The sequence below is a fragment of the Vollenhovia emeryi genome, unplaced genomic scaffold (genome assembly GCF_000949405.1).
Source record: "Vollenhovia emeryi isolate VEMERY1.0 unplaced genomic scaffold, V.emery_V1.0 DF939338.1, whole genome shotgun sequence".
Lineage (NCBI taxonomy): Eukaryota > Metazoa > Arthropoda > Insecta > Hymenoptera > Formicidae > Vollenhovia > Vollenhovia emeryi.
Window position 1 is genome coordinate 161939 of NW_011967028.1, and position 11096 is coordinate 173034.

The 11096-nt window shown below is 41.3% G+C and overlaps 2 protein-coding genes across 4 annotated transcripts in view; one reads left to right on the plus strand and one right to left on the minus strand.

Moving 5' to 3' along the window:
- The first annotated feature begins 2080 nt into the window (after nt 1–2080).
- Nucleotides 2081–6658, plus strand: LOC105558505 (cat eye syndrome critical region protein 5 homolog). Of its 2 annotated transcripts, none has more exons than XM_012006214.1 (3): nt 2081–2347; nt 3387–4201; nt 4302–6658. In XM_012006214.1, the coding sequence occupies exons 1-3, from the start codon at nt 2291–2293 to the stop codon at nt 4612–4614; spliced, it is 1185 nt and encodes a 394-aa protein (XP_011861604.1). In that variant the 5' UTR covers nt 2081–2290; the 3' UTR covers nt 4615–6658. The 2 variants fall into 2 exon arrangements, with proteins under 2 accessions (XP_011861604.1, XP_011861605.1); XM_012006215.1 differs by lacking the exon at nt 2081–2347 and adding an exon at nt 2567–3028.
- A 2408-nt stretch (nt 6659–9066) lies between these two features.
- LOC105558509 overlaps nt 9067–11096 on the minus strand; it is a 15926-nt gene continuing 13896 nt past the window's right edge. For both annotated transcript variants that reach the window (XM_012006223.1, XM_012006222.1), the window contains exon 3: nt 9067–10686. In XM_012006223.1, the coding sequence (XP_011861613.1) occupies nt 10145–10686 (542 nt within the window). In that variant the 3' untranslated portion in view covers nt 9067–10144. The remainder of the gene's footprint in view (nt 10687–11096) is intronic.

An 11096-nucleotide genomic window follows, 5' to 3' on the forward strand; every position in this document is an offset into this window, starting at 1 on the left:
TTGCATGGGATCTAACCATAGCGCGGGACGGGGCTAAAATTGTGCAAATCTGCGTTACCCACTTAGCAAAATGTGCAAATTGGCTACGTAGTTCAATGTCCACGTTTTCAATGTCCACAGAGGGCGTATCGCATTCGCGTATCACGAAAAACGGGGCCGTGACATCTCTCAGGCTTCTCTCTGATAGGAGTACGGAATAGAGAGTGCGTTATAGAAACAGGCAATCAGAGCCAGACATTTCCGTCACTCGTTGATACGGCAAAGCTCTGATTGCTTGTTTCCATAACGCACTCTCTATTCCGTACTCCTATTCCGCATCATAGGCCTGTTCTTTATTACTGCACTACTGAACTATGTAGTGCAATAAGTTAAAATGAAACAAATAGATTACCTCTCATTCCAACTGCACCAGTGTGCACTAGTTCAGGAGTGCAGCAATAAAGAACAGACCCACCGTGACACAGTGAAAAACATAAGAAAATCGACCAATCACAGTCGAGAACGTAAAGCAATAACGCAAGCAGTAGCAAATCCAATCTGTTGATTTTCTTACGCTTACGTTTTACGTCCTTACGGAATTTTGTGTGTGAAGGCCTTGAGTCCCAGTCTACAATAGATGATTTAAGCCCTAAGCTTTAAGAAATTGGCCAATCACGGTCAAGTATGAGTAGAATGCGCGACTGTGATTGGTCAATTTCTTAAGGCTTAGGGCTTAAATCTCTATTGTAGACTGGGACTGAAGCCCGCTGCAGACGATGCTATTTTTCAAGCCCGTATCAGACTACGGATTGGGATTAGATTGAAATTTAACCAATCACAGTAAAGTTTACTAATCTCAAGTTTGGTAACTTTTACTCTGATTGGTCAAATTTCAATCTAATCCCAATCCCAATCCGTAGTCTGATACGGGCTTTAGGCCCGGGCTCACAGTGGCTAGTTAGCTTAACTAGTTGTTAAGTAGTGATGCCAACTACTGATACAAAATTCGGTAAGCTATTTACAAGGTTATATATATGTGTATATATATACACTATATGTTGTCATCAATATATCATTCACAAATATATCAATGTATATATTTTTTTAAGCTTATTTGCGAAAATGCGACCTGTGAGCCCGGGCCTTAGTCACTCAGTTATGTGAGTATTTTATACTCACATATGACGTCATTAATGTGAGTATTAAACTCACTAATCACCAATCACTCTCGAGAATCGAGAAAATGGCAAAGTATCAGGAGAACATGATCTGCAAAGAGGTGGCATTATCTGAATTTCCAAAAATTTCAAACTTTAAATCGCGAAAATAGAGAATCCCGAAAACTGACAAAGTATCAGGAGAACATGATCAGCAAAGACGTGGCACTATCTAAATTCCAAGAATTTTACAGCATTTCCAAGAATTGGAATTCCGAGAATTTCAAACTTCAAATCGCACAAATGAAGAATCTCAAAAAGTATCAGGAGAACATGATCAGCAAAGAGGTGGCACTATCTAAATTCCAAGAATTTTTCAGTATTTCCAAGAATTGGAATTCCAAGAATTTTAGACTTCAAATTTTTAGACTTCAAATCGCGAAAATCGAGAATCTCGAAAATTGACAAAGTATCAGGAGAACATGATCAGCAAAGAGGTGGCACTATCTAAATTCCAAGAATTGTCTAGTATTTCCGAGAATTTCAAACTTCAAATCGCAAAAATCTAGAATCTCGAAAACTGACAAAGTATCAGGAGAATACGGTCAGCAAAGAGGTGGCACTATCTAAATTCGAAGAATTTTTCAGCATTTCCAAGAATTGGAATTCCGAGAGTTTTTGCACACGATCAAGACCGTGTGCTTTAGTGACTTTAATAGACTCACATTAATGACGTCATATCTGAGTATAAAATACTCACATAACTGATTGACTCATTATCACTTGAGTGTAAAAGGAAAGCAGCTATTTAATACAATTATTGAACACCGGTCCAAGTCCCATTTTGATTCCAGCGCGGCGAGTGCAGGAAAGTGCCGCTCACGGGGACGGAACGTCTCCCCCTCCTCCCCGTTTCCCTCCGACCGCCAATTGCGCCGCTATCATCATGTCCTGTCATGTCCTCTTACGGCACGTGCGGGTAGCACACGTACCGTTCGAAGTGCTTGCCGCGAGACCGACATAACCTCAAAGCGCGTCATTATGCACGACCGAGCCGCGACGGGCGACCCGCGAGCGTTTTGAGGTCGTCGCGACGAGATCGCGCGCGCACGCCGTCGCCACGCCGTTCGCCTGACTGACAGACGCGGGAAGACATGGCGATCGCCAGCGTCCTACGGCGACTGGACGTCGCGAGGTTCTCCGGAGTCAGAGTGAGTTTCCCCGCCACTTTCGCCTCTTCCCTTTTCAAGCGCGGCTGCCCACGATCGATCGACCCGCGCTAGATTCCCGTTCTACCGTTTTACGGCGCGATCGTCGATCCCTCGTTCTTTTCTCTCCCTTTCTTCTCTTTTTCTCTCTCACTTTCCCTCTTCCTCCCCTCACCCCGACGCGCCCGAGATCGCGATCGCGCGTTATTATTGTTCGTATTTTACATAATGCTCTTTCATAACTTTGCCATTGTGCGACGCATTATTTTTAGTTTTGCGTACGCAACGCGCGTACGCGCTGACGGAGAGGTGTCAGGCTGTGGCACCTTCGTCGGAGGTCGCGTCTGTCTCCTTTCCGCCGACGCGTCTGATGCCGATCTCTTCTTGCTTATCGTCCAAGCGCCGATAAATAATTTATCGACGCCTCGGCGGGTGTCCTCGCTCAAAGTTCTCGAGATGTTTTATCGCTGAATTCAAGTTGAAAATTTAAGTTCTTGATCGATCAGCCTTTGTTGATTGTTCTCGTTGGCGCTTCTGTTGTATGAAAAGTGCTGTAGTATTCGTAATACTTGCGTTGCCACCGGACACGATTGTTGTATCGTTTTTACACGATTTGCGTCAAATTGTAGCCTCTTTTTTATCATTTGCAAGACTACATACCTTCGTATAGAGATGTGTGAAATGGTACTTTTGTGTTTGCACTTGTGCCATTTCGACATAGAATAGAAACACACAGCGAATTCAGTTGCTCGCACTAGTGCGCACACTAAGGCCCGGTTTCACCAAGGTTGTTTAACTTGAAGCTTAGTTTAATTTGCTCTTTGTGTCTTTCCAACTGTTACTTGAGAGAGAGAGAGACAAACGTGAATTAAACTAAGATTGAAGTTAAGCGACGTTTGGTGAAACCGGGCCTAAGGCCTATAAATAGTTTGACGTTACAAATGTAAAAGTCCTGCGTCCTTTATGTCCTACCTATAGAATGTCAAGCGCTCAAATTATATACCATCTGAGATAACGTGGATCCATTTTGTTCTGTTCGCAGTATTTAAGTACAAACCCAAAGTTTGGTTTACTCTTCGATATTGACGGTGTCATAATACGCGGGAAACAAGTACTGCCGCCGGTAAAGGAGTCCTTCAAACGGCTTCAGGGGGACAATGGCAAGTTTCGCGTCCCCACGCTGTTCGTCACTAACAGCGGAAATTCGCTGCGCAGCCAGAAAGCGGCGGACCTGTCCAAGTGGATAGGCATGGAAGTCATGGAGTCGCAGGTCGTCCTGGCCCACTCACCGTTGCAAATGTTCGACTATCTTCACGATAAACAGGTTCTCATCTCGGGTCAAGGTCCAATAACGAACATAGCCCGCGAGCTGGGCTTCAGGAAGACGACAACCATAGAGGAACTAGTGAGGAACTTTCCATGCTTAGATTACATAAACGTGAAGAAGAGGAATCCGATTTGCGGGCCCATCGACCCGACTTTCCCGCAAATCGAGGGAATCGTGCTCCTGAGCGAGCCGGTAAACTGGGAAACGCCGTTGCAATTAATGGTTGATCTTCTAGTTACCAACGGGATGCCCACGGGATTGCCCACTGCTATTCCATATCCACACATTCCAGTGTTGGCATGCAATATGGATCTGCTTTGGGCGTCGGAGGCGCCGATCCCGCGATACGGCCACGGCGCTTTCTTGTTGTGTCTCGAGAACTTGTACAAGAAAGTCACGGGCAAAGATATGACCTACACTGCTCTAGTCGGAAAACCTAGTGAGATTACGTATTACCACGCCAATCAAATGCTCGTTAATCACGCCAGAAGCATCGGCATCGACAATATCGACACGATTTATGCCATTGGGTGTGTATCGAACAGCCAGCACTTGTTCAATGCGTTGATAGATTTTGTTCACGCGCGCTAGAAAATATATTATAAAATAATTTGTGTACGACTTTTGCAGCGACAATATTAATACCGATATTTTCGGGGCGAACCTGTACGACAAGTATTTATCCCGCTACGAGTCCGGGGAGGGCACCAAGTCCCGCAGCCTCGAGAAACTCCTTGGGAAGAACATGAGGGATCCCAGCGCGAAGGCTTGCATTAGTATTTTAGTTGAGACTGGCGTGCACCAGCGAGATTCCAAATTTATACCCGAACACAGTCCCAGAGATTTCTTGCCGGTCGATGACGGCCTATGCAAGCCGGCATTTATCGTGAAGGACGTCGGGCAAGCTATCAATCTCGCCTTTAAAGAAGAGAAGTTTGAATAAATTAGCGCATAATAGATAACCTTGGGATACTCGTATCCTTATATCGCCGGAGAAAAAGAAAGAGAGAGAGAGAGAGAGAGAGGAAATATGCAAGATAATGTGAGTATTATAGCAAATAATCTTTTAGAAAGTGTTAGCCTTCATCATAGACGATGTTTCGCAGTAAAGAAACGGAAAATAGCAGGAGAGGCTATAATACGTTACGATTGTATATTATATTTAGTTTGCTCCTTTTTCAATGTCTTTGTAACTTTTCTTAAACTGCCTACATAACAAAAAAAAAGAGTTTTAGCGTGTTCTAGCGAATGTATTAAAGAATTGCGTGGAAAAACGAAATAATTCAGATTAATTTATATTGTAGATAAAAAAGGATATTGCCATATTATTGTATAATATATACATATTGAGACGATAAATACACATGTGTAAAAAGGACTTTATTATGACTATTAGTAAACTTACAACTATTGAAGTAAAGCTTTGTTCAAACAAGACTCTGGTACGTGTTCCGGGCATAATTTTATAGCTACTTAACACTGAAATCTTACTGGAAGATACGTTGTATATGAACCATCTCTAAACATCTGTTATTATAGATAATAATTATATCGTAGTTGCGCGGTAAACTGAGCTGAACATATTTTGTCCGCACAGTGCACTGTGCTCTACGCGCCTCTCTTAGTCGAAAGCAATGCAACATGTGCAAAGTGATACGCTCCTATAGGAAATAAATAATAGGCATAATTTCGAACCGATTGTTCTTAAAATTCGTAGCTGATATACACTGCGTTCCGAGCGTGTATATGCAAAAGTATAATCTACCATATATTAAAAATATAATAATAGATAGATTACACTTCATAATATGTATGTATATATATGTATACACATATGTATACATACATATATAGTCAGGTCTAGTCTTGAAAAGCAGCTCGTTAGTGAAAGCGAGTAAATAACAAAAATATAGAGAGATTTTTGTTGTTATAGCAGACCAAGATTAAAGCAAATTGTTGCCTTCGGTCGCGAAAATCAATTTACTAAAATGAATGAATGTGAAACAATTGACGAGAATTTATACTGTGAAATTACATTGTTAATTTTTGGAAGCAAGTTGGACGTAAAATTTATTTAAAAAAATCGTTTTAAAGAATGATAGGACCCGTTTCTCAATTTTTAATATCTGAAATTTAACTCTACAGAGCAAATTCTTGTCCATTCTTTTTTTGATTCATTTATTTCTTCTTGTGTAGATTATATTTTTAGGAATAGATCATTTAACGATTAATTAACGATTAACGATTTTGTTGAAATTAATCGATTCTAAATACTTGTCCTTAAAGTGCCATTCGTGCGTGTTGAGACATTCTTTGTATATAAAAATTGCATGATTTGACGACACGCTAATCCGACGGTAAGCGCACATTAATATTTTGTACTTGCCCTTATACAGCGCGATTTTGACACAACGATAAAATCAAATATAATTATCAACTATGCGTTAATGTCTGTCGAGACAAAGACTGACCAGTTAAATAGGGTTTAAATGAACATCGTGAACAAACCAGCTTATCATTCATTCGCGACAATGAGGTATCGTGCAACGGTCAAAGTGCTGCAACGATCACATGCCAATAAAAGTTTTGCCTCTGTCGCCAGCACCACTTAGTAGTTAACGAAAAAAAGAGATACACTATACTAAACGCAAAGCATACACATACATGCACATATAAATACTCTTTAATCATTTCTTAAAATTATAATATATATATAATATACGTATATTATATGCATATATTATATATACATATGTGTATTATTCATATTATTTACATACTTGTCATATTCACACGCGCATGCATAATATACACTTTAGTATGGTGTATCTTTCTTATATTCAAGACAGTTGTTAAATGTGTAGGAAGTGTCGCGTTTCATCGAGGGCAATATCAATACCTATAACTCCTAACTATATCAAATGTAGAATTTTCATGATGTAGCTTCTGTGACTTTTATGGAGCAAATTAGAATTTATTTTAATAAATCGCAGGTTTATTTCTTTACCCCCCATCGCCTTCGTGACCCTCAAAAAAATCCTGTGAAATATTGACTACGTCACCATCAGTCGGATTTAATAGCATCGATAGTTGTAACTGACGTATAAACGACGGTTAAATCCAATTTTATTTTATCGCAGTAGTTATTATTACTCTACGACCTGTTGGCAAACGCTAAGCGCTAAGTTGTTACGATTGCATTGCCAACTTAAGATAAAATTATGAAAAGAAATATCTATTGTATTTTTTTAACGAGATCAAGATTCCAAGATTTTTGTGAATGGAGATAAAATAACGTTTCCACGTGTAAACGAGCATGCGTGTTACAAAGTTATAACTACAGGTGTTATTAAACCAGCGTGTGTGCGTGTGCGTGTGTGTGTGTGTGTTAGATTTTGTGTTTTGAATGTCTTGAAAACATGCGTTCGGTATCCATCTCGTGCAATGCCTACCTTGTATGATGCACAATTTGCATGCCGGCCTTGTCAGCAGCGTATAATTATTCATGCCACAGGCACGACGGCTGAGTCTCATGACCCTTGAGCTGAGCCATTAAACGTTCGATTAAATAATTCGATTGCAATCAATTTGTCAACGATTCGGGCGGCCTAAGTTTATACGGCGTTAAATAAGTCTGTTCCTCAACCTAATATCAACCGTGAACGTTACAAGTCGTAAATTCAACTCGACGTACGAAATTTTGTTTCCGCGAAACTCCACATCCTTGCAAGATAGAAATTAAAAAAAAAAGGATGCTCATAAGTTAACAAGTATCGCATGTTTCGCTAGGTGGTTTTTTAAAATTAATTTTCATTCGCACGTACGCGCACATGTTCTAGAAGTTTTTTTGAGAAGTTATTTCTTAAGAAATCATTCGAAAATAATTGAACAATATTCAATTAATATAAATAATCTTACGAAACCATAGAACTATCTGCATTATTAACCTTTAGTAGTTGTATGTAATTTTATTTGACGTCCATGTAAAATTGGAGACTATGATCTATGAAAATCCTCCGAAGGATACTGTGAGCCACGAAGGACTTTTTATTCGGCAACTTTGTTGGTTTAGCTAATTAGAAGCAGATATCCGTACGCACAACCTACATTTTATTGATAACGGTTCGCACACGCTGACAGGTTCTTAGCGTTCCAGAACTGTGAAGGTATCGTAACTTATCGTGTTCCGTCGGACAGAACTGGCATAACCGGCGTGATCAGCTTAATCCTGATGCGCCGATCCGATTACTTACTAAGCTGTGTATTACTTTCTAAACTGTGAACACGACTCATCCCTCTGCGTGCTGTCAATTGATATTTCTCACAGAAATTTCCACAGTTACTTCGTGAATAGTAATAATCTTTATTTCACGCATTATAATATTTGGTTGTGTCGTAAATTAATGTTTTATTACACTTTCGTATCTACTGACAAAATAAAAGGCGGTGTAACAAAATTCTCCGCGATTATTAAAACTAAATCGATTCTATTCTCGATATCACTGTACTTTACTAAATTTACACGTTGTTCCGCATTCAATGGCCCGTTTACATTTTCAAAATAAAACGAAGAACTCAATTCGACAGTCACACTGCCACTAGAATAGATAATAAACTTGTTTGCGATCGACAAACGTGAAAGATATCGCTTCGAAATATTCGATGAATTGTTTGCGCAATTCTCTATCGAAACTGAGATTATATTGCGATAAATTTTTCTGCACGGACCACGATTTACCGCTTCTAACGCGCACGTTGCACAATGTACAAAAGAATGCGCTTGAAAACTTGTGCGCGATATATTTTCCAGCGGACGCGACTTGAACGTACGGCAGTTCCAGCGAACGATGCCGGATTAGTAATTTAACAACAAGGTCAATTACGTTAGCCCGAACTAATATATTAAGGTCGTAAATTAGACGAGCGTCCGCGATGAAAGGAGATAAAAGGCGTAGGTTGCAGCGCGCGTTGAAGATTAGAATTCGAAGTCCCAGTCCCGCTGCACCGCAGGGAGGAGAGATAGATCATTCTTCTGTCTCGTCCCTTCCAACTCGATAAATAACTCAATTATTCATGAGCCGTAGATCTTTGCGCAACGAGAGGCGCCGGTCTTTACAGAGGAGAAATAATTAATATTGTTGCTGCGGTAATTAGTTCTTTCGCCCCTTCGATTTATCTTCTTCCGGCGAACAGGTGCAACGATGATTGAAACGCGAAAGTTTAGTTCTCATGAAGATTTCACTATCGCGCCCCCTTCTCCTTCTTTTCCTGAAAAGAAAGAGGAGAGGATTTCCGCGCTCGATTTCCCGGAATTGATGGATAATGTGGGAAACGTTCGTTGCGCCAGCAACAGCAAACAAAGCACGCGCAGTATGCGCTTTAATTAACGCGAGTGTATTATATATATATGTTTTTTTGTATATTAGTTACATGTTATGTACACACAGTGTTTGATGCCGCAACATCGGCAAGTCTGGCTCGCCTCTCGCTATTTAATTCTCCTAAATTAATTTAACCCGGAAGAGCAGCCTTTTAGCAGGTTTTACCTTTCCTCCTTTTTGTCTAGCACACATCTAGCAACTAACGACTTGCGACAGACAGGAGAGAGACGTGGGTCTTGCATAACACATTAATAACGCATCGCGGGAACGCTCGCGTGTCATTGGATCTGTGTTACAGTAGCACGACGTATAATAATATGAGTCGCGTGTGCAAAACGTCGCTTTTTACGCGTGTTTTTGTTCCCGCCGGAAACTGCCTTTTGTTGCTAAATGGAAATTAAAGTATCCGCACAAAATCTTTCTTGCTTGAGAAAGATTTTACTTCGAAAGTTTTTTTTTCAACGCGCGTTGCGAGTACGTCGCTTCATTTTAATCGCTACGTTGCAGGCGTAATTTGCTTTACGAATCCATGCGGTCCTCGATATCTTCGAAAGCTTGCATCCACGTGACATTTCTAAGAGCGTTATGTATTCATGTACTTAAATGTTCACGAAGCACGATTATGTATCGTATGTGACATTAGAAAATAATAGACTGCGAACTATCGTGCTTGATCAACGTGGCCGGTCTCCGCTTAAATGCAGTTACGTGTTTATGTCTAGAGTGCACGCACAATTTTAGGAGTATTATCTTTATCACGATTTAAGTATAAAAATGTTTATTCTCGCCGTGCGCTTACTTCAAAGTACGATCGTATGAGTTTCAGGATAAACTTAAAGAGAAAATTCTCTCCGTGTAACGTTAAATAAACGAATTCTAGAATCAAACGGTCACATCTAACTGTCGTTGAGTAACGTGGAGATGCAACGCAGGATGATGCGCTGAGGGAGAATCCACATATATTCTAATACCAAAGTATAGATAGCTTGAAAAACGTTATAAATTTGTCGCCGTCCGAACGCCGGGCGAGCTATACTTTGACGCGTCATTCGGTACAAGTCGCTCGTTTAGCAGCAGGCGGCACCCTTGATTCTAGCATCCGTCTAGTTTCGCGTCTCGGGAATTCCTACTGGCGTAACACTCCATCGCCCTCTGCAGCCTCTCGAGGTATTCTCGCAGAGTGTCCTCCTGGTCCAACTCCCTCGCGCCGTCGGAGCGCGCGAGGGACCGCTTCTGCACAAGGGCGGAGAGCATCAGGGTGACCACTGGTAGCGTCATGCCCAGCAAGAAGGTCGGCGTCATGATATTCCTCAGGCCGTGCTTCTTGAAGCCGCGATACAGTTCCGACCAGATGCCGTCGTCCTGCTCCTCCTGCTGCTTGCCCAGCTTCCCATACAGATACGGCCGGACTTTCCCGGTCGCGGCGATGTAGTTGTAGTAGTGAGGGTCGTAGGACTGCGCGTACAACTGCGAATAATAGACGTCCTTGTGGGAGGGCGGCTGATCGCTGTCGGGGAACCAGGTGCTCGCGTCCTCGTAGGGGACCGGTGGGTTGCTGAGGACGGGCGGCCCACGATGGAAACCCGGCGGTTTCGTGTAGATCACCTCCATCGGACCCTTGGCCTTGAAAGGAACTGGAGACGTCCAGATGGCGATTAATTTCATTAATGGGAGAAGACAATTAATAAACTAATTGAGTGAGGCTTATTGTCGCTAGTGGTAGCTTAACACGAGGAAGTTGCTTAAAAAAATTCGACCAAACTGGCATAAAAGATATATATTTAAATCACAACGTTTCGACCTCTTATCAGGTCCTTTTCAAGTACAATCTAATGTTGACTGAACAGTTCTATTCGAGATCTTCAAGCGTATGGTTGCTGCTCGAAAACTTAGAAAAATATCTAACATCGCTACTAAATTTTACTGACTACCGAGGCAAATTGACGATATGAATTTGCTGTCACAAACTCATGTACTCATCCTGTTTCGACATGAAAATTAAATTGTTCAGTCAACATTAGATTGTACTTGAAAAGGACCTGAT

Coding starts and splice junctions, on each gene's coding strand:
- LOC105558505 (XM_012006214.1), top strand. CDS start 2,291: ATGGCGATCGCCAGCGTCCTACGGCGACTGGACGTCGCGAGGTTCTCC. Junction 2,348..3,386: donor CGAGGTTCTCCGGAGTCAGA/GTGAGTTTCCCC, acceptor TTCTGTTCGCAG/TATTTAAGTACAAACCCAAA. Junction 4,202..4,301: donor GACACGATTTATGCCATTGG/GTGTGTATCGAA, acceptor CGACTTTTGCAG/CGACAATATTAATACCGATA.